This window comes from Psittacula echo (genome assembly GCF_963264785.1).
Source record: "Psittacula echo genome assembly, chromosome: 1".
Classification (NCBI taxonomy): Eukaryota; Metazoa; Chordata; class Aves; order Psittaciformes; family Psittacidae; genus Psittacula; species Psittacula echo.
Genome location: NC_137735.1, coordinates 146239337 through 146264795, shown reverse-complemented (window position 1 = coordinate 146264795; position 25459 = coordinate 146239337). Strand labels below are relative to the sequence as shown.

General features: G+C 37.9%; 1 protein-coding gene and 1 long non-coding RNA gene across 5 annotated transcripts in view; one reads left to right on the top strand and one right to left on the bottom strand.

Annotated features, from left to right (window-relative positions):
- IQUB (IQ motif and ubiquitin domain containing) overlaps window positions 1-25459 on the bottom strand; it is a 30842-nt gene that overhangs the window by 4187 nt on the left and 1196 nt on the right. For 2 of the 4 annotated variants that reach the window (XM_080639088.1, XM_080639090.1), the window contains 8 exons: window positions 19984-20145; window positions 17555-17730; window positions 17155-17310; window positions 15926-16136; window positions 11916-12091; window positions 6484-6654; window positions 5073-5249; window positions 3235-3483 (listed from right to left, as the gene is read on the bottom strand). In XM_080639088.1, the coding sequence (XP_080495214.1) occupies window positions 3235-3483; window positions 5073-5249; window positions 6484-6654; window positions 11916-12091; window positions 15926-16136; window positions 17155-17310; window positions 17555-17730; window positions 19984-20145 (1478 nt within the window). Of the gene's footprint in view, window positions 1-3234; window positions 3484-5072; window positions 5250-6483; window positions 6655-11915; window positions 12092-15925; window positions 16137-17154; window positions 17311-17554; window positions 17731-19983; window positions 20146-25126; window positions 25283-25459 lie in introns of all 4 variants that reach the window. The other 2 variants (XM_080639089.1, XM_080639091.1) reach the window with 2 other exon arrangements.
- LOC308232868 lies at window positions 7616-11861 on the top strand. Its single transcript, XR_013958888.1, has 3 exons — window positions 7616-9365; window positions 9820-9971; window positions 10869-11861. It is a non-coding gene; the product is annotated as an uncharacterized lncRNA (long non-coding RNA).

Sequence of the window (25459 nt, the reverse complement as noted above, 5' to 3'; positions counted from 1 at the left end):
TCATATAATCACTTGGTTAAAGAACATCCAGACATACATCTCTTCCTTGAGCATGGTTTGGCAATTATTAACTGCATTTTTCTTGTATCACCTCTAAAATACTGCATTCTTACTTTGATTGTTCCTGCCAATGGTAATTCATATCTTCCACTAACATGCTGATTGCTTAACCACTCTTAAAAAGCTTCCTAAATCTCATGTTGGTTTTTTTCCTCATCGAGCATGCTTAAGCCTGTTCAGAACTTTCGGGATAACAATAATCCATCTCTGCCATTACTGAGATGACTTCCCCATTCCATTTTTGGATTCAGAATTAATGTTATTTGATAAATGAGCTATTACAGTACTAAATTACTTAAAGTCTATATACAATCAGAATTATCTGGCCTAGAAAACATGGGAAATTAGGACAAGAAAAACTTCCACCTGTGACAGACTCCAAATCACCACCTACTTTGCCTTCTTCCCCTTGCTCTACTGCTGACATATGGAGAGTTTATTGTGCTCATGATACTGCTGCTCGTTTTACCAAATGAGATTAAAGATGAGGTTGCTATGATACAATATTAGCAATAAATAACAGGAGGTCTGTTTGTAAAGGTTTCCCAGTACAGAAAGGCTTTAAAATGTACTTTTAAGCTAGGTCTAAGGTTAATTTACATCAGTCTTAATTTGTTTAATTTATTACCAGCCATCTGAAATCACTATTAAATCTTGATAAACAGAACCTCTTGAATGAAAGAAAAAAAATAGTAATTGGGACAGCAATTACCACTCTGGCAGGTTTTTCTGTCACCCTCTATTAGAAGAGTTTTATCTACACAGTCAGTAAAAAACAGATTTTTAAAAAGGTTTCCTCCAAGCTAGCCATTTAAAGACTCATTCCTCTAAAAAGAAATCTTGACCTAAGTAAACAATGGTGTTTACATGTTACTTATGAAATTCCTGTCAAAGGATGAATGAAACTATAAAAACATAGTGCTTTAGTGAAATGCAGCTTAATGTATACTTATTCATCTTGCTCCCAGAATCCAGAAGCCTGTGAAAGTTCTTGACAAGGAAAACATAACATAAAAGGGATGCTTAGAACCTCTGCTGGTAATAGATCTGATTTCAAGAATATAGGCCTAGTCCTAAATCTAGTCTTAAAAGTTGTCCTACAGAGCCTCCTTTATTCGGTTTCACTAATTGTCTTTTGTTTTCAGTATTTCCTCCTTTTCACAAAATTTCAAATAATTTCTGTATCTTCCTCTTAGAAGCCAGAAATTTGCAAGCAGACATATTAGCAAGTACTACTATTTCTGTACTAAGCTACACATCTCAAAAGCTACCTCAACTTGCAAAAATCTATACTGAGGTATATAAAGACCCATGTAAAACAGATCTATAATTCGATCTTTCCTGGATTACAATTATTTTTTCTACCTGAAAAAAAGGCAAAAGCTTGTATTCTGTTAAAACTTCTCAGGTTATGGGGAAGAATTTGATTTAAGAAACAACTTCTGCACTTCCTAAAGGTAGGCATACATTTTTCTGTGAAATTTTACAGTTAATTAATTTCAAATTATGCTCCTCCCCTCAATTTGTTCTGTGCTCACAAGAAACAGAAACAGCCTTTGAGTACTGTCATTGAACAGGTTGGGAGCAGGTATCATTGAATGCTCAGCAGGTGAGACTGGGAAACAAGGGTAGGCAGCAAACCAGTGAAGGAGTTAGGTGTATGTGTAGCTTCAGATGAATACAACATTGCCATCAGGATGTTGCTCACCAAGATAACTCAAAGCCATAGCATGTGCCATCAATTCTAAGGAGTATGGCACAGTTAAATCCTCTGAAAGAATAAAAAGCAGTCTCAAGACCTGACATATTTGCTGAACAAGTTCATTTTGATGAGAAAAAGGTCTTCAGCTGCAGTAACCAGAACTTACTGGAGCTACCATAACTCTCACCAACTGTTTTTAGCCTTTTAAGCCTCAGCAGCACTCACATAGGTGGTCAATCCAAACACAATTAAAATCAGTATGCAAGAGATCTGAAGAAAAATCTTTTATCTTATCAGAAAAGTGTTGCATCCATCCACAATACAACCACAGCCAGTAATGGTACTTTACTAAGCAATGAATGAAGCTGTCATAGCTCATGCAAAAGACTTTCAGTTGTGCCCAAGTCATTTCTAGATGCCCCAGAGCTGTTTTCTGGATGTAAGTGTAGAAGAGGACAGATGATTGTTGGGAGGGCAAGGGAGAATACAAGCAAGTAGCTTCTTAACAAAATTTACGGAAATGTCAGGAAAAAAAACTAAGGATTTTAAGTGATTTTAAGATACAAACACCTGTTTAGATATTTACAACTCTGAAGAAAATAAGTTAATTTGGATGAAAATGACACAGTATCTACAGATGCTGCAGTGGTACAACCACTAATGGAACTGCATGTGAGGGCTTTCAGTGTCAGAAGTTAAGAAGCAGTTATACTCCAGTGTACCAATGGCCATCAGCCATCACAAGTGATTTGGAGAATGTTTACATATTAAATAAACTAAGTGAGACACAGACAAAATACTTCCCAGCCTAAGTGAAAACAACATGAACAAAAAACATCTACAAAATCCAGGTTCTTTGATAATATTTCTTAATAGAGGCATGATAATTAAAGAATCCCAATCTTCCTCTTGGCAACTGCCATTGGCAAAGTGCTAAACCCTCTCCTAATAAATGCAAAAGAGTAAAACCTCCAACTATACAGATATTCTACTGAGATATAACATAAATGTCAAAACCTCAGCTCCTTTATCTTTTCCTTCTGAAAATACACAACAATTTATTTGTATTACTAAACCAGTCTAAATAATGGGGTTCAAAATGTTTTACTAGCATTAGGTCTTGAAGGATATTATAATCACAAAAACATTACTATCACTTTGCAGATGGTGGTAGTATATTTAAGCAACAGGATGGCCATGAGAGAACCAGAATAATTTGGATCACCCGCTTCTTCGACCTTGTCAGCTAGACTTCTACCTTCTTGTGATGTACAGCTTGTAATTGTTTGAAATTACAGCTATACTTCAAAAGCTTATGTGCTGCTTCTTTATGGTATGTAACATTCCCTGTCACAGGAAGAAGCTTTGTAGCTCTTAATCTGTATCTCATCCTGTCAACAACATACACAAAATAAAGGAAAAATTACAGTCAGAGCCATTGGTTTTATTAGCAGTGCTCTTTTAGACAGTACCTGAAGTAAGAAAACAATTTTAGCATCATCCTGATAATCAGCTTCAGACTTTCTGAGGTTTTCTAGTATAAGTCTGCACTTCAAAAACGTTTCTCGGTGCCGAGACTCATTATCAAGCTTGCAACACAAGCGACATCTGCCAGTAGTGTGGGTATTAGCAGGAATAGGAAACGCAGTAGATGATAAGTACTTTCTGCAACTCTGACAGCAGTTCACATTTTTATAAAGCTTTAAGGGATCTGGTGGAACCTAAAAAGATTTTTAAAAAAGTTAATTTACCACAAAGTACCTTTGTGTCACTTGTGTGTTACCCTAACTCTGTCAGAATACATTGTACATATATTCATGCAAGTATTTGAATATGTGAAAGCTAGAAATAGTTATTTTAATATACCCAATAGGTTTGTTTGTTTTTACTAAAGACTGAAAGCCACTGTATTTTCTTACTGTACTTGTTATAATCAGTTATATAAATCAGCCAATTCATTTTTAAGCTATCGACAATCCTAGACATTACACTCCAGTGCTCTGCCTGACTATTGTGTATGCAGATTGTCAGCCATTCTGGAAAGACAACAACACAGAGAAAACAGAAACTAAACCTTCTGTATTTGATTTTTCATATAGAATCTGCCCTTTATGTCAAAGACAAATCCCTGTGATTATGTGCATATTAATATTGTGGCATAAGAATATAAAGTCATCAGACCCAAAAACAACATAGGGGAAAATAATAAGCTAAACTTGCTAATGACCTCCTCATCTCATATTGCTTCACGAGTTCTGGAAAAAGTATAATGCAGTCTGTGCAGAGGGCCCAAGTCTGTAATTGGATAGTTTGAGCAGCCTTACTATCCAGCTACTTATTGAGGTCATCTGCCCTTTTTTGAAAATAACCTGAGGATTTGGTCACTTTACTGACTGTCTGTTGATGAACTCCCATTTCTTTTATGGTCCACACAAGGTTACAAGATTCAAATAGAAAAAAGATGCAATTCAGACTTCAACTCAGTGTACAGCTAACCGAAAGCTACAGAAGACAAAGATCCCCATATCCAGTCTCTGCTATGACACATGTAGGTAACTCTGTGCATAAACCTACTGTAAAATAACTGTTAGTTGGTTCTAAATCTGATTAACGTTTACTGACAGATACTTTACTTCTGAGATACCATCACTCAGTGTAAGAGGAATACTCTTCTGACAGATGCAAAATACATCTTGCTGCCTAAAGCAGCAACCTATGGTAGTGAATCATATTTTTAACTGTAATCTGTAGTCAGAAATAAAAACAATCACACAACTTGAAAGGTGTCTACCACTTTCTCCGCTACCTAGCTATCTTCTTACCATGAAGTAGCAACTGGTTGTACAACAGAAGCTCGTAACAACTCTTGCTTAGGTGCAAGCTCATTAGACATAACTTTGACAATGGCAACATTCTTCCTTTCTGGAAGGGATGCTGCCCTTGTCCAGTGGAAAGAAGATAATCACTCTCTGTATTGGCTCCCCGTTTGCTATTACATTTTCCTGTTACCATCCCATAAGATCTACCATTTATAATTCTCAGAATTTTTATTTCATACATAGAGTTCCTGGGCACTCTCAGTGCTACCAACCACCTGTCAGGTTCTTACACCCATACCTATGCCCCATGCTTCCTATATGACTATTTAAGCTTACTTATGTGAAGCCTGTGTACTTGCTACATTTTATTTCTTGAAGAACTCCTCTAGCAATTCTACAGCAAAGTGTAAAATAAAAAAGCTTTCCATTCCCGTTTTCTATCATCCTTAGTTCGATGGGCACTATGTCAGACTGCAAAATAGGAATAATACCTTAAGTATTTTAGCAACTTCAGGGTTAAACTTCGGAATTTTACTAAACTGAAGAAATAATGTGCAAATTCTTTTCCTTAGTCCTTCCAAGTTGCATTCTTTCACCTCTCTTGACATAAGATCAATTTCCCTGTCAATTAATTCCATGATTTCCTGGGTTAATTTACATTCATGTTCCTGGAAAAAAAAAATAAAGTCACAAAGAAAATGGAAAACAAACCACAACAGCAAGGAAGCAAACCAAATAATTCTAATGCAGATATGAAGGCAAACTATGGATTCTATGCCAATGATCGATCATTCATACCTCTCCATGTTCACACAAGAACATGTTCATAGAAGAACCCCTTAGTGTCTTAGGAAAACAACCTCCAAGAAAACTAATATAAAGAACTACAAAACTGAAAATGCTTACAGATTCTGCTTTAAGGTGGCCTGTACATATGGCCAAAGCTGTAAGGAACCATAAACTTGGAGGCATTAAAAAACGCTAAGCAGAGGCACACAATATGTAAAATTTTCAGTCTCCATAAACCCAAGAAGTATCTCCCAAAGGAGCTCCCTTTGAATAGGATTGAATAGGAAATAGGAGAGGAGGTACAGTGTATATACACAGTAGATGGCTTAAAAAAATGCCACCATCAATATTGACTTGTATTAAGATGGGCAGGAGTTTATAAACCAGCAGTGCTCCCGGCAGTGCTATATGGGCTTTAAGTCAAATTCTGGTACTACCAAAGCAAACAGTGTTTGACCAGGAAGCAGCATTCTCTTCTAGCTTGACATCAACAAGTCAACAAGTATCCTGAAAGTAGTTTGAAATTCTTAATATTCTTTTTGCATACAAATACATATACAAAACAAATACGAAAGGCTGAAAGAAAAGCAACCAGCTTCTGATTCACTGGGAACACTGGCAGCAGCAATGGGGGCAGGGAATAAGGGATAAAGGAAAAAAAACCAAAACAAACCAAAACAATTTGCTGCCCATAAAACTGGCAACCTAAACAAACAGAAAGATGAGGTCCTAACCAGACATTTCAAAGAACCCTGAAAAATTACTAATAGTTACTCACAACTTTGCCATGGTTTTCATCAAGTTGTTACAAATATTAAGCTAAACTTTGCACTAAAGCTCTATTATGTACCAATATACAAAAATTCTAAAACCATGGGGTTAAAATTCTAACACAACTTCAAGAAAAATGCGCACATCACAAAATGACATATGAATTTAAGGTATATCTGGAATGTAAATTACTCTCATGCCAGACGGTACAGGAGGCTTTCTCATGCTGCCAGTTGATCATCCTGGCACCTGTCTGCCAGAAGCACTGCTTATGTGTCAACATGATTGTATCTTTGGGAAGTACTGCTTCAAGCTAAACACAAATAGAAAAATAAGACATACCTTCACTGTATGTTTGAGTGTTAGTAGCACATCTATTCTCTCATCTTGTGGGATGTCACTCATACTAATGCTGAGGTAGATTTCCAACAGTTCTCTGGCACGGAGTGTGAACTGTGTATCCATTTCAGTGATTCTCCCATCATATGCTTTCCATCTCTTGGGTTGTGCACACTTCAGAAACAATTTGTATAACTCTGAGCTCTTATAATCCGGTCATCAGTTAATAAGTGTATTACTTTACATAAAGGCTCACCAGAGCAAATATGGACTTAGCATTAATGCTTGACTAATACAAAAGTCTAATTCTCCTGTCGATATTCATATTTCTTTTCCCTAGAGCAAGTATTCAGTTGCACACTTTTTTTAAAGTTGTAGGTCCTGAAAATTTGGACTTATAGTATATCAAAAGTAAACAATATTCTCCCACAGGGATATGCCTTACCTCTCTAAAGCGAATTTACTGACAGTAGTGTTAAAATATATTTGCTCTGTATTTCATCTTGCCTTCATAAATGCCTCTAAACTATCAGTAAAAATCAATGGGACTGTTGATTGTGTAAAGATTGCAAATTTAAGGCCTTAGAGTTACTGCAATACAAAGTATCTCCAGGGAACTGTTCTATTTATGCCAGCTATACAGAGGTATTAGCAAAGACTTTGTTAAAGCTGACTAAGGCAAAGAAGGAGTTACAGCTTATCAGATACTTCATCAAGCTTCTTGTTTGATAACTTAACCACATACCTTATCGCTATCACTTCAACTGTTTCTTTAACTTCTATAGACATGAGAAGTTACACAGTGTCCGCTGCCCCAGTCAGTTTGAAGAGTCCAACTATTTACCCCTTTTAAGAAGACTGGATTTGGTTGCAAGCCACAATGTTACACAGGGATGCAGTTGTTTAAATCCAATAGAAAGTTTATTTATTATAATTTATAAATAAATATATATAAATATATATATAAAAATATATATAATATATAATATATATAATATAATATATATTATATATAATATATATTATTATATAATATATATAAATATATATAAATATATATAAATAAATATAAATAATTTATAAATAAAATTTATTCAAAATACAGAAAAGTATTCAAAACCCTCCCCCTATCACAACCTAACTCCACTCCCTTTCCTTAATTGGGACAGCTCTTTGGAACCTCATTCTGTGTATTAATTATTCTCTTTCACTTTATTTGGAACTTGACAGCTCACAAAAACTTGTGAACTTCACTTTGCAGTCTCAGTGTGAGCTAACTACAGCAACACTTCTTGCAGCATTCACATGACTAATAGTTTTCTGGATATGACCCCAGCATTGACATAATCATTATTTTGACCAAATACACATGCTTGCTATGGTGATAAGTCATTAAAATGCCAAGAATGTTAGGTAGAATAGACATGTTTAGTCACCAACACAATAAAAATACAGCTTCCCTCACTTTTAAATAAACAAATTATAAAGTTACACAAGCAAAAGGAAGACAAAATAATTGGGGGAAAAGAAAAAGGATTTAACATTGAATAACTGACATTTTTGACCTTCTGCAAAACCAGAAAGAGGAGATTTCCTCCATGTTAGCAAAAACTGAGCATTCTACTTCAACTTCATGACTGTTTCACTATCTCTGTACAGTACTAACAATTCTAAAAAAACCCCAACCCAAACCAAGCAAACAAAAAAAATAAAACCACCAACACTTAGAAGCTGTTTCATGCTGTAACTCCTTCATATGGCAGACTGGCAAAAATTACCTTTTCCTTTAGAATAATTAATTCAGCACCTACATTTGATCCTCTTCAATGAAATCACTTATTACATGACAGGAAGGTCACTTGCTTATGCTAAGATGAGTCAATGGGCAGAGTTTCCCCTAGGAAGTGGTTAATAAAACTTGATTCTCCTGATAAATTTGCAACAACCCATATATGAGCTAACAGTCTTGGTATTCCACTCTGCAAATGATCCTTAACACAGACCAGCTATATTATTAAAACCTCTGAATTATTCAAAGATAAAATATCTGTAACTTCTGTAGTTTTTTATTACTAACTCATTGTAACTGGGTATTATATAAAATAAAATAATTTGAAAAAAAATGCAGTATTTTACTGAAAAAAAAAATACAGATGTCTCATCAATATGAAGATTTCCAGTATTTCAGAAAGAATCACAGGCGCTCTGATTTTAGGACTATTTTCATGTATTCAAGATTGATGTGAGAAAACTAAAACTTTGATAATTTTTGCCAGCTTTTTCTTGCCTTTTAGTCTGCTGGCAGTGCTGCAGAATTTACAATAATCCTGTTATCTGAACTACTTGAGAAAGCAAATTTGCTATAAACTCTACTCTGCTGCAATGCATGAAAGCAGAAAAGAAAAAGCACCTAAGGAGAGAAACACACCATCAGAGACACAGAAAAAGGTAAGAAAAGCAAAAAAAAAAACAAAAAAACAAAACAAAAAAAAAAAAAAAAAAAAAAAAAAAAAAAAACAAACAAAACACCAACATAAAAATCCATACGTTGGGTGGAGAAATAGCACAAAGCATGAAAAGTATGAATTCAGTGACAGTTAATAATTACACAAGTTCCTTTAAGAAAATGATTGCTATATGGAAGCTTAATCAAGTACTTCCTCTTCAAAGTACAAATGCTGAAGAAGCATGAGCACAGCAAAAAACAAATCAAAACAAACTAGAATGCAGTACACACACAACCAGTAGCAACCATTGTAAAAGCATGAGTAGGTACATGCTTAAAGTAGCAAAGAAGGGAATGAAGATTTCCATGGAGAAGCAAGTTTCGTATCACATTGGATATTGCAGCAAAGTGAAATGCTTGCAGTCTTCAGATGTGAAAGGTATTACTTTAACTGGCAAGTGTCCAGATTAACATTATCAGCTGAAAGGTCAAGAAATAAGTGAATAAACTATAACCTAGCACTTCAACAATTAATTTATACTACAGTTTGAAGTGTTTAAACTGCAGTGCCACAGCCATAACAAGCCATATATTTAATTTTGAGATTTCAAAAATTCTTTTTACTTATTTTTTAAGAAATGCAGAAATTACTTTCTTTACCTCTGAATTAGGTTGCTAACTATGTCAGCAGTTCAGAACACTTAAAGCCCTATAGCTGACATAAAAAAATAAAAAACACGAAAAGAAAAAGTTTTCAGTAGTTCAGAACTCATGAGATTTTCAAATTAAAAAGCAATCTCTTTAATGAAAAAACAAAATTAGTAGCAAGTGCTTAAGAAACATGTCCACTACTTGGAAAGAGAGAAAAGCTCTTGTCTGTTATGTGTCTCCAGGATCTCCAAACATCAATTGTCACTAAGGATTCTGGTACTGAAGAACATTTTGCTTCTGGTTCCTAGATGTAAAAAAGCTTTTGAGAATATATACTGGCAGCAATCTATACAGCGTAGGACATTGGAAAGCAGTCCTTAATGGAAAAATAAAGGTAGAAACTCATTTAAGAGATAAATATATTTGTTTTTTCTGAGAATATAACAGAATATATTGCAAATAATAGAAGCAAACATTTAGTTATTAACATTTATTCTACTAAATAATAAAAATAATTCAAGGTTTTGATATACTAAATATTCCTTTTTGATTCTTAAATATTTAGTTTTGTACTTTCATCAAAACACTTTTTACAGTCCAGATTGCACACATCAGTAATAAAAAGAACAAAAAACAGGGTGGGTTTTTTTTTAGGCAAAACTCCAATTTTACTTTTGAGCACTAAATGGTCAAAATTTAAAAAATAAAAAAAAACCCAACCCCGTAAAAAACCTATTTCTGTTGCAGCATTTCTTTTCATAATTATGTAATTGATTTGGAGAAATCTCTAGGGTCTTGCCAATAAAGTTTAAGTTGACAAGCAGGAATTCTTTATTGCGGTGCCGGGAGACACGGGGAATAGCTCCTCCTAGCGTGTCTTGTCTGAGCATCAACAGCGCTGTGATTATATTGTCATTAAACATACATATTCATTAGATTACATACATATTCATTTACTTACTTATACATTACCTCATACTTCTAGAATTCCTTCCGCGTACGCACTAAAATGTGGCAGTGGGCTTTGGGACCCCTAGTGGTTATTTCTTCATCACTTCATTTTAGGATCATTGTCATGTCAGTAACCACCAGGCTGGTTCTGGCCAGTTCTTGCGCAATGCTTATGTTAGCCATTTCCTTATCTCTATAGCTGCTAACAAAGCCTAATGTCCTCGAAGTTACTTATTTACAACCCCATTCTTCAATCAACCCTATTCTTCAATCAACCCCATTACACACTATGAAAACGGCCAGAAAATAAATATTTTTTTTTTTTTTTTTTTTTTTTTAGGGGATGGATTGCTGGCTTGTCTACCTAAAAAAGGCCTAAATCATGTTTGTGTATGAATGATCTTTGTTTTATAGATGAAAGCCTGAAGACCACTTGTGTTAAATTCCTTCCCTAAGATCATGCAAGAATAAGACCTCAAGCTAAAGTTCTAATGGATCTGAAACTAGTGAATTAATAAACGAGTTCAATATGATATAAGATTCCAACAAAGTTCTTTTGGTTTTCTATTCTGTACATGGAAAGAGAATAAATGCTTTCTTTAAAGACAGACATATGATGACCAGAGGCCTGTGCTCAACAGGGAAATTGATCATTCTGAATTGTTAGAATTAGAGCCTTTAATGCTGTAAACAGTGCCATCTGAAGCATGTTCTTTATGAAGAATACCACATAATGAAGGAGGCCTATAAGGATGCTGGGAGGGACTCTTCGTTAGGGACTGTAGTGATAGGACAAGGGGTAACGGGTTCAAACTTAAACAGGGGAAGTTTAGATTGGACATAAGAAGGAAGATTTTTACTGTTAGGGTGGTGAGGCACTGGAATGAGCTGCTCAGGGAAGCTGTGAATGCTCCATCCCTAGCGGTGTTCAAGGCCAGGTTGGACAGAGCCTTGGGTGACATGGTTTAGTGGAAGGTGTCCCTGCCCATGGCAGGGGGGTTGGAACTAGATGATCTTAAGGTCCTTTCCAACCCTAACTATTCTATGATTTTATGATTCTATAATACAAAATTCATTCACTCAGCGCTATTTTTTAATGTTATATATACACACTTGAGATTTATATTAGACACAGGTAGTTAACAGTCTTAATGATGCATTATTAGTCCTTCAATAGTCTCAGAGCTAGGAATTCTCAGCTTGGAAAAAGAAATTTACTGAATTGTATTGACTTGAACAACGAGATAATTTGGATATTCATAAAATTAGCATTCACATAATTAACTGTTAAGCTACAAAAGTTACTTTTGGCAGGTAGTTTGCAGATGTCTTTTCTGTTCCTGTACTTTGTTATTTGTTATGTTCAATCTAAAATTACATCACTGACCTTATTCAGAAAGTGCAGTATCGCTTTTTGTCGATTCTCCTCATCTGCATTTAGTTTGTGTCTCCCAATGGAAGCAATCAGCTGTGCCTCTTGTTCCAGAAGTCCACAAAGTGCTGCTTTTCTTTCAGCTCCAGTAAGAGTTCTGTTAATCTGCTCAATCTTCTCCTGCCTCCATACTACAGATATAAATATTGTGGGTACTTTTTATAATGTGTTTTCCAGTGAATGTTCTGCTTTCATATTTAAGAAATAACATAATTTTTAATGTTCATTAAAAGCCAGTTTCTGTGTTAGGGAATTGATTATAATACATATTTTCAACACATACAAAATAGCCCAGAAATTAATGTAAATTATACAGATGTTCTGTGAGAGTATGTGTGTACATGAATTCCAAACTGCCAATTCATACTGCAAACTTGAAAATGAGTTAGGATAAAAAGCTCCTCTATGTGAGAAAAATAATTTAGCTCCTGTGGAAACATGTATGGAAAAGGTGTAAGCAACAGGGACTTTTTAAACAATTGCTCATCAAAGTCACAAGAAAAGATACCATCTTCTCAGCAGACTGAGGACAGCATCTTACTGTCTAGTGCTTCCACCACTATTCCTGCTTCTCCCTGCATAAATGAGTAAAATCTAAAGAAGGCTGAACTCTTTCAAAATGGAGATAAAACTTGACTGACAGTCACGTTTAGCACTCCAGGTCTTACAGTGAATATTTCAGTGGTATCACCTTTTGCCATCTAAAGCAGATGGAAGCGCATTAATAATTAGACAGTATCTGCTTTACTCTCCCCTTCCTGTTCTACAACAGAAGGTGGAAGGAAGTAGCATGGAAACCACAGGATGGTCATCACAGCAGCACTTGGACCAGTACCTGCTGTGTAGAATCAGCCTTCTGACTCTTAACAGTCAAATCACCAAACCACAGGTACCTGCTGTACTTACAAGCTAGACTACTTAATGACACAAACATACTAATATATACATATGTGTCTATCATGGTTTATTTTGTAGTACCTATTTCTTGACTATAACTGGTGATACACAGAATGTCGTTACAGAAATCTGTTAGTAAAATCAAATTGTGTTTCCTGCATAGTGCTTTCCTTTGCATACACTGTAACAATTCTTGGCTTCTCTGAAGAATTTGCTCCGTTTCAAATACCTCTAGAGTTCTGTAGGAAATTTTATAAGATAAAAATATTCAACATTCCTGAAATCTTGCAAATCCCAGCATTAAAGAAAACAATCCAATAAGTGATGCACACTTACTGTATCAGGTAAGAGTAGATGCAGAAGGGAAAGGAGGAAGGTTCAGTTTCTGCCTGTGGCTTCCTTATCTACAATACCTTATGTTTTCCATTTTAAAATGTTACAATTCATTTCCTTAAGGCTCTCTAAGCTTTGGTATTAATATAATAGTTGTCTGACAAGTTCTGAGTACCCAAAGCTATATTTTTACATAAAGTAATTCCAGCAAACAAAAGCACTTCAGAATTAATTTACATTAAGTTTTACATGCCTGCGGGGGGCAGCAACATCAAAGGTAGAGGTAATAAATACAGTAAGCAATTTTGTATATACAGAAATGAAAAAGCTGACAGTTATCAATACTCACCTCCTGTCTCACCATATACATGCAACCAAATTAAAAACATTCCTCTTAGATTATCTGTTCTGTAGGCAGAGATTATACTCATTACTTTTTTTTTTCAGTTTTTACAGAACAAAGTAGTTCATACTTTTCAAATCAATAATTAATGTCTCTATACACAGACACACTGAACATATAGATACATCTTACTTGCACCATACTGTCAGCAGGCAAGTTTTTGTACCAACAGGAATTGCTTGTGCTGGCTGACCCTGTAATAGTATCCCCCTGTTGAGATCAGCAGCAATAACCTTCACAGGTCTCTGGAGGATAATGGTGTCATTCTATTACTGTCACAATGATTTAGCTTGTGTAGACTGTTGACACTATAAGAATGTAAAAGTAGTTTCAGATGCAGGTAGGAAAAAAAACCTTCCTAGAACCACGAAGCTCTATTAAAATAAATAGCATGACTGCAAGTCTCCATGTACAGAAGCAACTAGTCAACAAAGGTAAACAAAACCAAAAAAGAGTAATACTACACCATTATTTTTAACAAAATGTTAAAAAGACATTTCAAATACTGGAGTTTGCTCTGTTCCAGCTCTGGAGTGGCACGTGCTTTTTCAGGTCACCCTGATATTAAATTCCTGAATATGCATAGCTGAAAGGTTTACTATTTGTGAATCTGGTTACGTCAAATTAAGCAAAAGAGACATTTACATAACCATAAATTCTAAATCTAAAAATACTGGGAATACCAGCACTAATTTGCAACTTTAACTCAGCTCTGTTGTTTCCATTGCAAATAAGACTCTTCGCACTTAAGAAAAAAAAAAACGATGGATCATAAATTTCACAACATATTAAAGAAAATACTGCAGGAAATCAGACACCAAATAGTAGCACTTGCCACAAATGGAGAGCAAAAAACTATTTGAGTGCCTTGGCTTTTGATTACCTAATCAGACACACCTTAAAAGAGACTGATTCTTGTGAAGCGAAAAGCTAACTATCTGTGAAGAAAAAGGGAAAACAACTCCTATCCCCAAGTCTCATAAAGATACCATTCCCAAAATTCTAAAGTTTAAAATCAGTAATAATTTTAAACTTGTCACAAACACTAATATTTACAAGTCATTTCTACACTCAGACCAAGTGATTTTTTCAGTGACCCAAGTATGACAATATTAAAAGAGTAATGTATAACTTGGGAGATCTTGAATCATGACCCTAAGCTCTATGCCACGAAATTTATGCTCAGTTCACCACGGAAGAAACAGCTGAGATTATTTCAGGTAGGTCAGGTGGCTTTGCAGTGAATCAGGCAATCCATTAGGTCAGTTCTGCTATAGGGACAAAAATGTCCAAACTGTCACAGAGTTATACCATAAGCAAGCACTGCAGCCTAGATAATATACAAGCTACTTGCAAGTCACAATGCAAGCATCTTGCTTAAAAGGACATTTTTAAAAGAATTGCAGTTTCACTATATGCTGCTACCAGTCCACCAATTTCTATTGGTTTTATTTTTCCCCAAAAGACATACTCTAGGTTTTTTGTCCCATTTTGCAACATTACTGTCCTTTACGGTTTTATGTCAATTATCTGCATATTATTATTAAATATTCACCTTATTTTTCTAGGAAAGTTTAGAGGTGCTTGCCTGTACTAGACACCATCCACCCCAACAGGAAAACCAAGTCCTTCAGAATGCCCTGTAGGACTCCTAACAGATTTTTAAAATTTTGACAACACATTTTGTGCAACATGAAATAAATTAGAAAGGAGAAAAAGCATCTGTAGAAGACGACTAGGGCAAAAGGAATAACCTCAGTCATATGCTGCAAAATTATGGGCAAAACTTTAATCCATTATAAAAACTGCCTTTATTAAATGACAAATGATGGATCTCAATAGTGTATTTCTTCATGTCATTATTTTCAGCATCTTAAACATAGAGTAAAAAGATTAACATAACCCTGATCCAAAAAAAATGTTCCTGTTCCTCTAGATGATCTTAACATTAGAGATGAATGATAAAAAAATCCCAATAATAGAACTCCCAAATAGCACTATTCTATAAGCCGATTATTTCCTAAAAAGATATACTGGTTTTGGCTGGGACAGAGTTAATTTTCTTCATAGTAGCTTGTATGGTGCTATGCTTTGGATGTTGATAACATAGGGATGTTTTAGTTACTGTTGAACAGTGCTTACACAGCATCACGGCCTTTTTTTCTGCTTCTGATAATATATGAATGTCAAATAATTATGTAAAAATGAAATTCCACTGTAAGTAAAATCTAAAAATCAAGGAAGTATCTATAGAAACACATAAAAATATAAGTCTGTTTTAAACAAACTGTATTTTGCTGATTTAAGAGTAACCCTTTAAGAAAAAACTTACATTCTAAAGCATGGTACAGTAGCTCGAAGTCTCCTTCTGTTTTAGGGTTCAGTCTTCGCTCGTGCTCCCTTCTCAGTTTTTCTTCTTTTTCTTTTTTTCTCCGTAATTCTTCTTGTGCCTCCCACTCCAGCCTTAATCTCTTTTCTTCCCTCAGTTTTTGTACTATATTTGTAGCATGCCAACAACGGAAATATCTCTGTAATACTATTACCTATGCATGATACAATACCAAAGAATCATGAATTTAAAACAAAACAGCATGATATTTTGTTCTTAGCTGTTATTTTTTCCAGGCACTTAACTATATTTTCTAAGATTTGCCTTGTACTCAAACTAACTGAAACACACATACACACAAAATCAACTGCATTTTATTTACAAACAAATAACAAAAATGAAGTTAATAATGTTATGACCAAACTTAAAAAATCAACCCTCCAAAGAGGCAGCTATTAAAGACTAGGGAACTGTCTATAGTATGCTAAGGGAGGATAATGCACAAACCCGACCTTCTGCCATCTGCATGAGCTTGGACCACACAAGCAGGCCAATACCATGAGCTAATAAGCATTGTGCAGCACTGAAGGCTATCAAGCACATAACCACACTAATAGTTATATACCGTCTCTAGAGATATCCTAATATTTTTCTTGAATGTGTCTCCAGCTAGTATTTCAATATGGACCTACACTGCACTGTTCAGATCCATCAACATGAACCAACACCAAGCTGATGTCTCTCTACTGTGTGCTATATATTACCTACAGACGCATTACATAATCCAGTAATGACCACAGCAAACATATTGGTAGTCCTGAGGAAACAATAACCTATTCGGGTTTTCCACTTATACAAGATACTTCCTGCTGCTAGCTGATGCTGACCAACTAAGAAGTTGTTACAGAAAACTTTTACCAGAAGTCTTCAGAGCATCTTGCCAACCACATCAATACAATCATCCTACTTCAACACTCAGTGAAACAACTATTTCTCCATTTAGTTAGATTCAGACTGCTTGTTTTAGGCAATCAAATTAATAACTAAAAACTAAATGTCACAAAAACCACAGAGCAAACACAATTCCCCCATATCTGAAAATTACAAAATATGAAGATTAAGCAACATTTTGCAGTTCACTTTTAAATTCACTCTTTGAACACTCACTAAATATTCAGATGACCTTTGTAATATTTTGCTTTACATATAGTTTCAAACAGATAAGAACTTACTGCTTCAAGTCTACGTTTATGGTATTCTTCTGCTGTAACATACTTCCCAGGAGTTATTAGTTTGTCAGTCTTGTTTGACACATACAGGCCAGTTTTAGTCATTTGTGTTGATGTTGTATTCGTTGTTTGTTGTTGCTTATTTTTTTCAAAAACTGTCTGGGGAAAAAAATACTTGTCAGAATATAACAAAACATAGAGGGGTTTTTTCCTCATTACAGAAAGTGGCAAAATTAGTTATCTGTAACAAAAATCGCAAGACCAGTGATATTCATTCACTAAATACTTTCAATTGCACGCTTATTCCTCATCTATTCCCTTATTCCCATTGGAAATTATTGTGTCAACATTCTATTCCATTTGGCAAAAACAACATTCTAAAAAGACACTACAAAGCCGTTACCTGTGTTTCCCTACGGAATACAAGAATTCCTTTATCAGGTAGTTTTTTTGGCATTGTTTGTGATCCTGCATTATGAAATTCCACTCCTGTTATCTTGTTCTTAAATCCACCCAGAAATGGTTTTTGATAGGTAGGTCTTTCAATGTTTACAACTACATCTTGAAATGAATCAGAATCTGTTAAAAAGGAAGTTCCAAGATTGAAATATTGAGATTAGAGCACAATTACATGTATCAACACATAGAATCATAGAATAGTTAGGGTTGGAAAGTACCTTAAGATCATCTAGTTCCAATCCCCCTGCCATGGGCAGGGACACCGCACACTAAACGTGTCACCCAAGGCTCTGTCCAACCTGGCCTTGAACACCGCCAAGGATGGAGCATTCACAACTTCCTTGGGCAACCCATTCCAGTGCCTCACCACCCTCTCAGTAAAAAAATTCTTCCTTACATCCAATCTAAACTTCCCCTGTTTAAGTTTGAACCCGTTACCCCTTGTCCTGTCACTACAGTCCCTGATGAATAGTCCATCCCCAGCATCCCTATAGGCCCCCTTCAGATACTGGAAGGCTGCTATGAGGTCTCCACGCAGCCTTCTCTTCTCCAGGCTGAAAAACCCCAACTTTCTCAGCCTGCTTTCATACGGGAGGTGCTCCAGTCCCCTGATCATCCTCGTGGCCCTCCTCTGGACTTGTTCCAACAGTTCCATGTCCTTTTTATGTTGAGGACACCAGAACTGCACACAATCCTCCAAATGAGGTCTCACAAGAGCGGAATGGAGGGGCAGGATCACCTCCTTCGACCTGCTGGTCACGCTCCTCTTGATGCAGCCCAGGATACAGTTGGCTTTCTGGGCTGCCAGCGCACACTGAAGCCAGCTCATGTTCATTTTCTCATCGACCAACACCCCCAAGTCCTTCTCCACAGAGCGGCTCTAAATCTCTTCTCTGCCCAACCTGTAGCTGTGCCTGGGATTGCTCCCACCCAGGTGTAGGACCTTGCACTTGGCATGGTTAAACTTCATAAGGTTGGCATCAGCCCACCTCACAAGTGTGTCAAGGTCCCTCTGGATGGCATTCCTTCACTCTGGTGTATCAACCGAACCACACAGCTTGGTGTCATCTGCAAACTTGCTGAGGGCACACTCAATCCCACCAACAAAGATGCTAAACAAGACCGATCCCAACACCAATCCCTGAGGGACACCACTTGTTACTGGTCTCCAGCTGGACACTGAGCCATTGACCACAACTCTTTGCGTACGGCCATCCAGCCAGTTCTTTATCCACCAAGTGGTCCATCTATCAAATTGATGTCTCTCCAATTTAGAGACAAGAATGTTTTGCAGGACAGTGATGAATGCTTTGCACAAGTCCAGGTAGATGATATCAACTGCTCTACCCCTGTCCATCAGTTCTGTAGCCCCATCACAGAAGGCCACCAAATTGGTCAGGCAGAATTTCCCCTTAGTGAAGCCATGCTGGCTGTCACCAAGCACCTTGTGTTCTTTCATGTGCCTTAGCATGACTTCCAGGAGAATCTGCTCCAAGATTTTGCCAGCACAGAGGTGAGACTGACTGGTCTGTAATTCCCCGGGTCATCCATTTTCCCCTTCTTGAAAATGGGGGTTACATTTCCCTTCTTCCAGTCATCGGGAACTTCATCTGACTGCCATGATTTTTTAAATATGACGGCCAGTGGCTTAGCAACTTCATTTGCCAGCTCCTTCAGGACCCTCGGATGGATGTTGTCACTTCCCATGGACTTGTGTACGTTTAGGTTTTTAAGATAGTCTCGAACCAGATCCTCTCCTACAGTGGGCCTAGGGTCTTCATTCTCACAGTCCCTGCATCTGCCTTCCAAGACTTGGGTGGTGTGGTCAGAGCATTTGCCAGTGAAGATCGAGGCAAAGAAGTCATCAAGAACCTCAGCCTTCTCCAAATCCAGGGTAGCCAGTTCTCCTGATAGCTTCCGGAGGGGGCCTGCGTTGTCCCTAGTCTGTCTTTTATTCACTACATACCTATAGAATCCCTTCCTGTTATCTTTCACATCTCTAGCCAAGTTTAATTCTAACTGGGCCTCAGCTTTCTTAACCTGGTCCCTAGTTTCCCGGACTACATCCCTGTATTCTTCCCAGGCTGCCTGTCCCTGCTTCCACCTTCTATAAGCCTCTTTTTTCCTTTGAATTTTCCTGAGTAGCTCCTTATCCATCCAAGGAGGTCTCCTGGTCCTCTTGCTGCACTTCCTTCTAGTTGGTATGCAACACTCCTGAGCTTGTAGGAGGTGATCCTTGAATATCAACCAAGAGTCTTGGGCCCCCCTGCCCTCTAGGGCTATATCCCATGGACCCTTAATAAGCAGGCTCCTGAAGAGGCCAAAGTCTGCTCTCTCTATATATCTCTATACATGTGCAAAACCAGCATTTACCTGTTTGTATTCTGACAGTTATGACATCAGGCATGCGGTAATCCTGTTGAAATGCTTTCCCAGGAGAATGTTCCTGATCTAGTCGTAACTTCTCAGAGTGGATAGTTTCATCAAGGTTAGTCCTAGTCCTCAAAGGATTTTCATTATCCTCAATCATGCTTCCTAAAAATAAAGCCAAAATTAATTCTTGGTAAGCTTCTCAAAAGAAATGAGTAACTTCTTCAAGTTTACTCTGAGGTGATTTTACTGAAACACTGCAACACAGAATAATCGGATTTTTGAGCTGGAATGACAGTCTGCTTGAAATCTGAAACAATATTATCACATACTTTCTAAAGAGATACCTAAATACTGTCGCCACTGAAAGTCATTCATATTTCAATTTTTTACAGGTTACAGTAAAGGCATAATCTTTAATTAGTTACCCATTTACACAGAGAAATTTTAATGAAAAATCTCACTTAAACCTGTTCCACTTTAGACATGATCTAAGCATATGTTGTATGCTTAGAATCACTTGTCTTTCACACAATACTTAACGTTGTGATGTTTACTCAAAGACTATATTCTGAACTAGATCTACTTAACTCCAGAAATTATTTCTTGAGTTAGAGATAAGACTGTATCTGGCTTTGGTACAGTGACTTTCCTAGGACATGATCACCAGCTACTCTGAACGAGAGGATCTGAATGCAGCCCTGCCAAGAGGACAGCAGTCACCAGGTCCATACTCTAAATGGTCACTCACTGCACTCACCTGCTGAATGGGATGTGCTACCTTCTCCTCTAAAGACTTAAGAAAACAGGGCTCTGAATTAGGAAGAGGAAGTAACACTGGACACCCAGAATGCAGAGGAAAAAGTGCAGCACATGATGGAGTGTTTCAGGGACTGCATTGATAATGGAAGGGTGGCAGGCAAGTGACAGGGCAATCCAAGAGAGCTAAAATAGTGTTTGCTGTGATCTGATCTAAACTGTTAGTAGCCCATGTATTCATGTGAATTATGCATCACTGTTTTGCAAATGCATGTACAAAACACATAAACTTACATTTCTGGAAATGAAGATCACTGTAAAATGTCATATGAGTTTCTACTGCAACTTGAGATGAATGCATTTCTCACCTTTTCAAGCATGTTTCACATGAGAATTTAAAAAGTCACTTCAAGTTCAAAAACCAGCAAACACGAATAGAGTATGGGAGATGCAAGAAGCCATAATCAAGTTGAAGAAAAAACCAAATCTCTTTAAAGCCTTAACATCCAACATTTTAGTAACTTCTTTACCTGTCCCACTTGCCATATTCTCCGATACTGAGTTTTGAGATGTTCGTTCTTCCCTTTCTGAATTTCTTACTTCAGTTAAAGTAGGATAATTCTCATTGGTAACAGATGATGTGTTCTCAGCTGATGTGTTGAATGGGGCACCTGGCTCAAATCTAGCTGGTTATTTCCAATTGTTTCTTGACTGCCTAGCCCATCTCCAGGTTGTTCCCACTGTGCTGAACTTGACTGCTCCTGTTCCTTCAAAACTGACTGCTCCAGAGAAGACTGCTTCTCACAGCCCTTCTCTGACTGTGCAGTGCCTGTAGCTTCTGAAAGCAGAGGCTTCTCTGCTTTGTCCCCGTTCTTGCCCTCTCCAACTGCTCTTCTTGGTGGGGATGCAGATGGTTGCTCTACACCTGGCCCTTGTGCTGTAACAACTTCAGAGCAACTATTCAATGTACCTTCCTTTTCCTGAAATATCAGTTGCACACTTTTAACCTTTCTGCAAGAATAATCACAGCATCTATTTAAAACCACATACTAGCACAGCTCTACTACCAAACATATGGGTGGTGTGGTATCGTCAAAAGCTTTTTCTGTATCTATTCCCTTATAGTCCGTTTAGAATAGCCAACCCCAAAACACTCGTCATCTTCTCACTGGTGTTTAATGAACATAATACCGCAGAGCAAGCAGTCAGCATAATTGGCCAGGTTGGATGGGGCTTTGAGCAAGCTGGTCTAGCGACAGGTGTCCCTGTCCATGGCAAGGGGGTTGGAACTGGATGATCTTTAAGGTCCCTTCCAACCCAAACCATTCTATGATATATAGACCCCGAGACTCTATCGATGAGCATTACCCAGCGACAGCACACGTTCAGTGTTTTCTGTGCTGCCACTGCAATGACACGGGCTGGAAGAACCCGAATCCCACACTCGTGAAAAACACGGGCAGCAGCTGCAGCAGCAGTGAAGAGCAGTAATCCCCGCCTAAGCGCCGGTCACTCGGGCCATTCCTACCTACCGCCCAAACCGGCCGGCGCCCCTCACCGGGTCCTGTCACGCGGCGCCGGGCGGTGCCCACACACTACCACGGAGCCGGGCCGGCCCTCCCGGCATGCTGCGAGCCCGGACTGGACCGCAGCCCGTGGCAGTGCAGGAGGGCAACGGCTCCCCAGCCCATCCTCCGCCCGCCGCCCGGCCCCGCACCCGTTACTTCTCCCCGCAGCTCCCGCCCCGCTCTCCGCAGCGGCCGCTTCTCCGGACGGCGGGGGCCTCGCGGTAGCCATAGCAACCGGGAGCGGCCGGTGGAGAGCGACGCGGCACGACGGAGAACGCGAGCATGCGCACTGGGTCGGGGGGGGGGGGGCCTGGTCCCCGCAGAGCCGCAGCTGTGGGCGAGACGGGCGTTGCTGTGCACGGACGAGGAAGGCCAGGAAGACGTGAAAAGGGAAGCGGAATGAAAAGACAAAGGCAGAGAGGGGTCCCTGGCTCTGTGTGACTCCGGCCGTTAGCAGAAGCAAGGCAACATAGAGCACCTGCAACGACTCTGCATGCTGCCGTACCGTAGGTCAGTGACTGTGCCTCGGTCTGCACGGTGTTGGTGACCATGAACTCTGACTAGCTGATAGTAGCATAAATGTACAAAACCACTATTTTTCCTCTCAGTTCACATTGTGGATAGTAGCAGAAATTGTGCTAATACCCCAAGCTGCTCCCTGGGTATTATGAAAGGCTGGGGTGTTTAGATGTTGATAACCTTTGCTCTACAGCTCATCATTCCCGTCCCGTGTTAGCACTTACATATATGATGTGCTCAGCCTGTGTTTGCCCTGGAAGGTCTGTGGCTCCGGTGCGAGGGCTGAGGCTGCTGAGTGAAAATGAAGACACTTACACCAGAATTAAAACCCTGTGAAACTGAATTTCCCGGTGTTTGATGGGTGATTTCTGAGACAACACCTGCAAATACTTCAGCACAGCGCAGGAGAACTGTGTCTAGACTCACTTTACAGAATCACTTTAGAGGTGAAACACACAGTTCTGTGTCACAACTGTGGGAGAATCCTGCAAAAAACTGTATTTCAGCAGGCACTGTAATTACATCTCTATTTGGTACTTGTGTGCCATGATGTTTCCATGTTTCTCAGACACAGGCATTTGAACATGGGCCTGCTTCCCATCAAAAGGAACAGAAATTTCCCATTACTACTGTTAATAAGTCTTTTTTTCTAAAACCTGGACTGAACTTAATCCAAGGTAGAACAGGACCAGCAGTCACTACTACATAGCCAATTTGGTTAAACATTCAACCTCCTTAAGACAATTCCTTAAGATAATTGCAAGACAATTTTTCAGGTTTTTTTTATGAAATGGCGTATAAGCTGTAAATTAAAAAAAGCAGCTTTCACTCATCTCCCACTGAACGCAGCCAGCAATTACGTTGGAAGACTAAAATGGTGTCCTGTTCAGCCACTTGGAACAGGGGAAACAGCACAGAGTGCAGGTAGTAATAACAAAACCCTTGATATAGCTGCTGCCTGGCAATCCAAAAGCTGTTTTCCTCGTTTAACAGGCCTCTGTCTCCCTTTGTCCCATCCTTGCAGAGACAGGGATGTTCACTCAACACAATGACTCCCATCAGATGATCTCAAAGCATTTTCAAGATCTAAAGTTTGTTAACTTTAAAGCTTGCAGTGATCTACCTTACCATACTACACACAGAAAGATAAAACTCTTTTGCATCATCAGGTATTTTCAATATAGTTAAAGGAGAAAAATCAAGCAAAATTGTTAGCCTCCAAATTAGACCTTTCTAGCACATTTCTCTCTAAATTATTTGCAACACAGTACTCCTAATATAGATTCTCTTGCCTGTAAAATATGTGTACTGTTTTGTTGCTACAGTATGCTGTGGATTGAAATAACAGATACATAGTTCAGAGTTAACAGCAAGGTAAAAATTACTGTTTCTCTTCTTAGCAAAGATGTATTTTTAAATCAGCCAGGAACAAGCATGACATGAACTATACAACACTGCACAAAAGGCACATACCATTTGATCTCAGAACTGCAATCCTCCCTTTCTTCTCAATAACTAAAGTTAATGCTACAATATAGTACTAATTAATTTACTAATCTTATGTAGCATACATGATTAATTTATGCTAAGATAATGAAACCATAATTAACCAATGATGATAATACAAGAATGAAAATAAATGCAGAGAATGCTAAAAAGTGCAAAGCTGAAAAATCCTTATTAATGATTCCTGGAGTAGGCTTCAGTAGAACCTTTTTAAGATTCCAGTTAATTGATTCCTAAATTAAAGCACTTGTGAAGGCTAATCCACTGTTTTGGATAGAAAAATTTAGAGAATGAACTTATTTTGAGTCATGTGAAACAAACACTCATATACCAGAAAAATCACTGAGAATATAAATTAGGAAATCTAGCTTGGGGGAAAAAAAAAAAAAAACAACAATCCCCTCGAGGTAGTGAACAACTTATGTTAGGGCCTGTATCAAGGATGTATTTGTACATTTGTGAAAGGGAGAAGGTGCAAGTGAAACTCACTTTTAAAAGAAAAATACTTCCTTTCCCTTGCAACGAACTCATGAGCTTACTGGAGAGCTACTGGAAGTCACGTGACAAATACAGCTCTAGAAGTGGAGAAAATAACTGCACAAGAGTTCAGCTAAAGTCTCAGTTATGAAAGAGTTCCAACAGTTGTCACCACTTCTGGCAACTTATTTTTTCCCCCTCAAATACTGCATGCCAGCACCATTCATACTAGACTTTGGAGTATTTTATTTTTTATCTTGCTTCTTCCCACATCAGCTCAACACTTACACCTACACCCATTCACCTTCATTTCTTACCAGACATTGTTTGCCCCGATTTCAAGCTTGTAATCCTTTAATATTTCTCATGTGAAAACTGTGCACGTTAACTTCATCAAACTCCTCTTCTGGAATGCCATCTAGTGGTTTTATCTCAGAAGAGACCAGCTTCTACCCTTTTCAAGACTGAAGCCCCTTCAAAAGGAAACAGTGAAGCAAAATACTTTCCACTTTTTCAGACTTCAAAATCTAAAACTTTTTGTAAAGATAGTAATAATAGTTGAAATAAACAATGCTAAAGAATGCAGTGAAAACAGTTGCTAGAGTCAATACCCTACGTGTACTTCCTGTGTTTTAAATTCCACTGTCCTA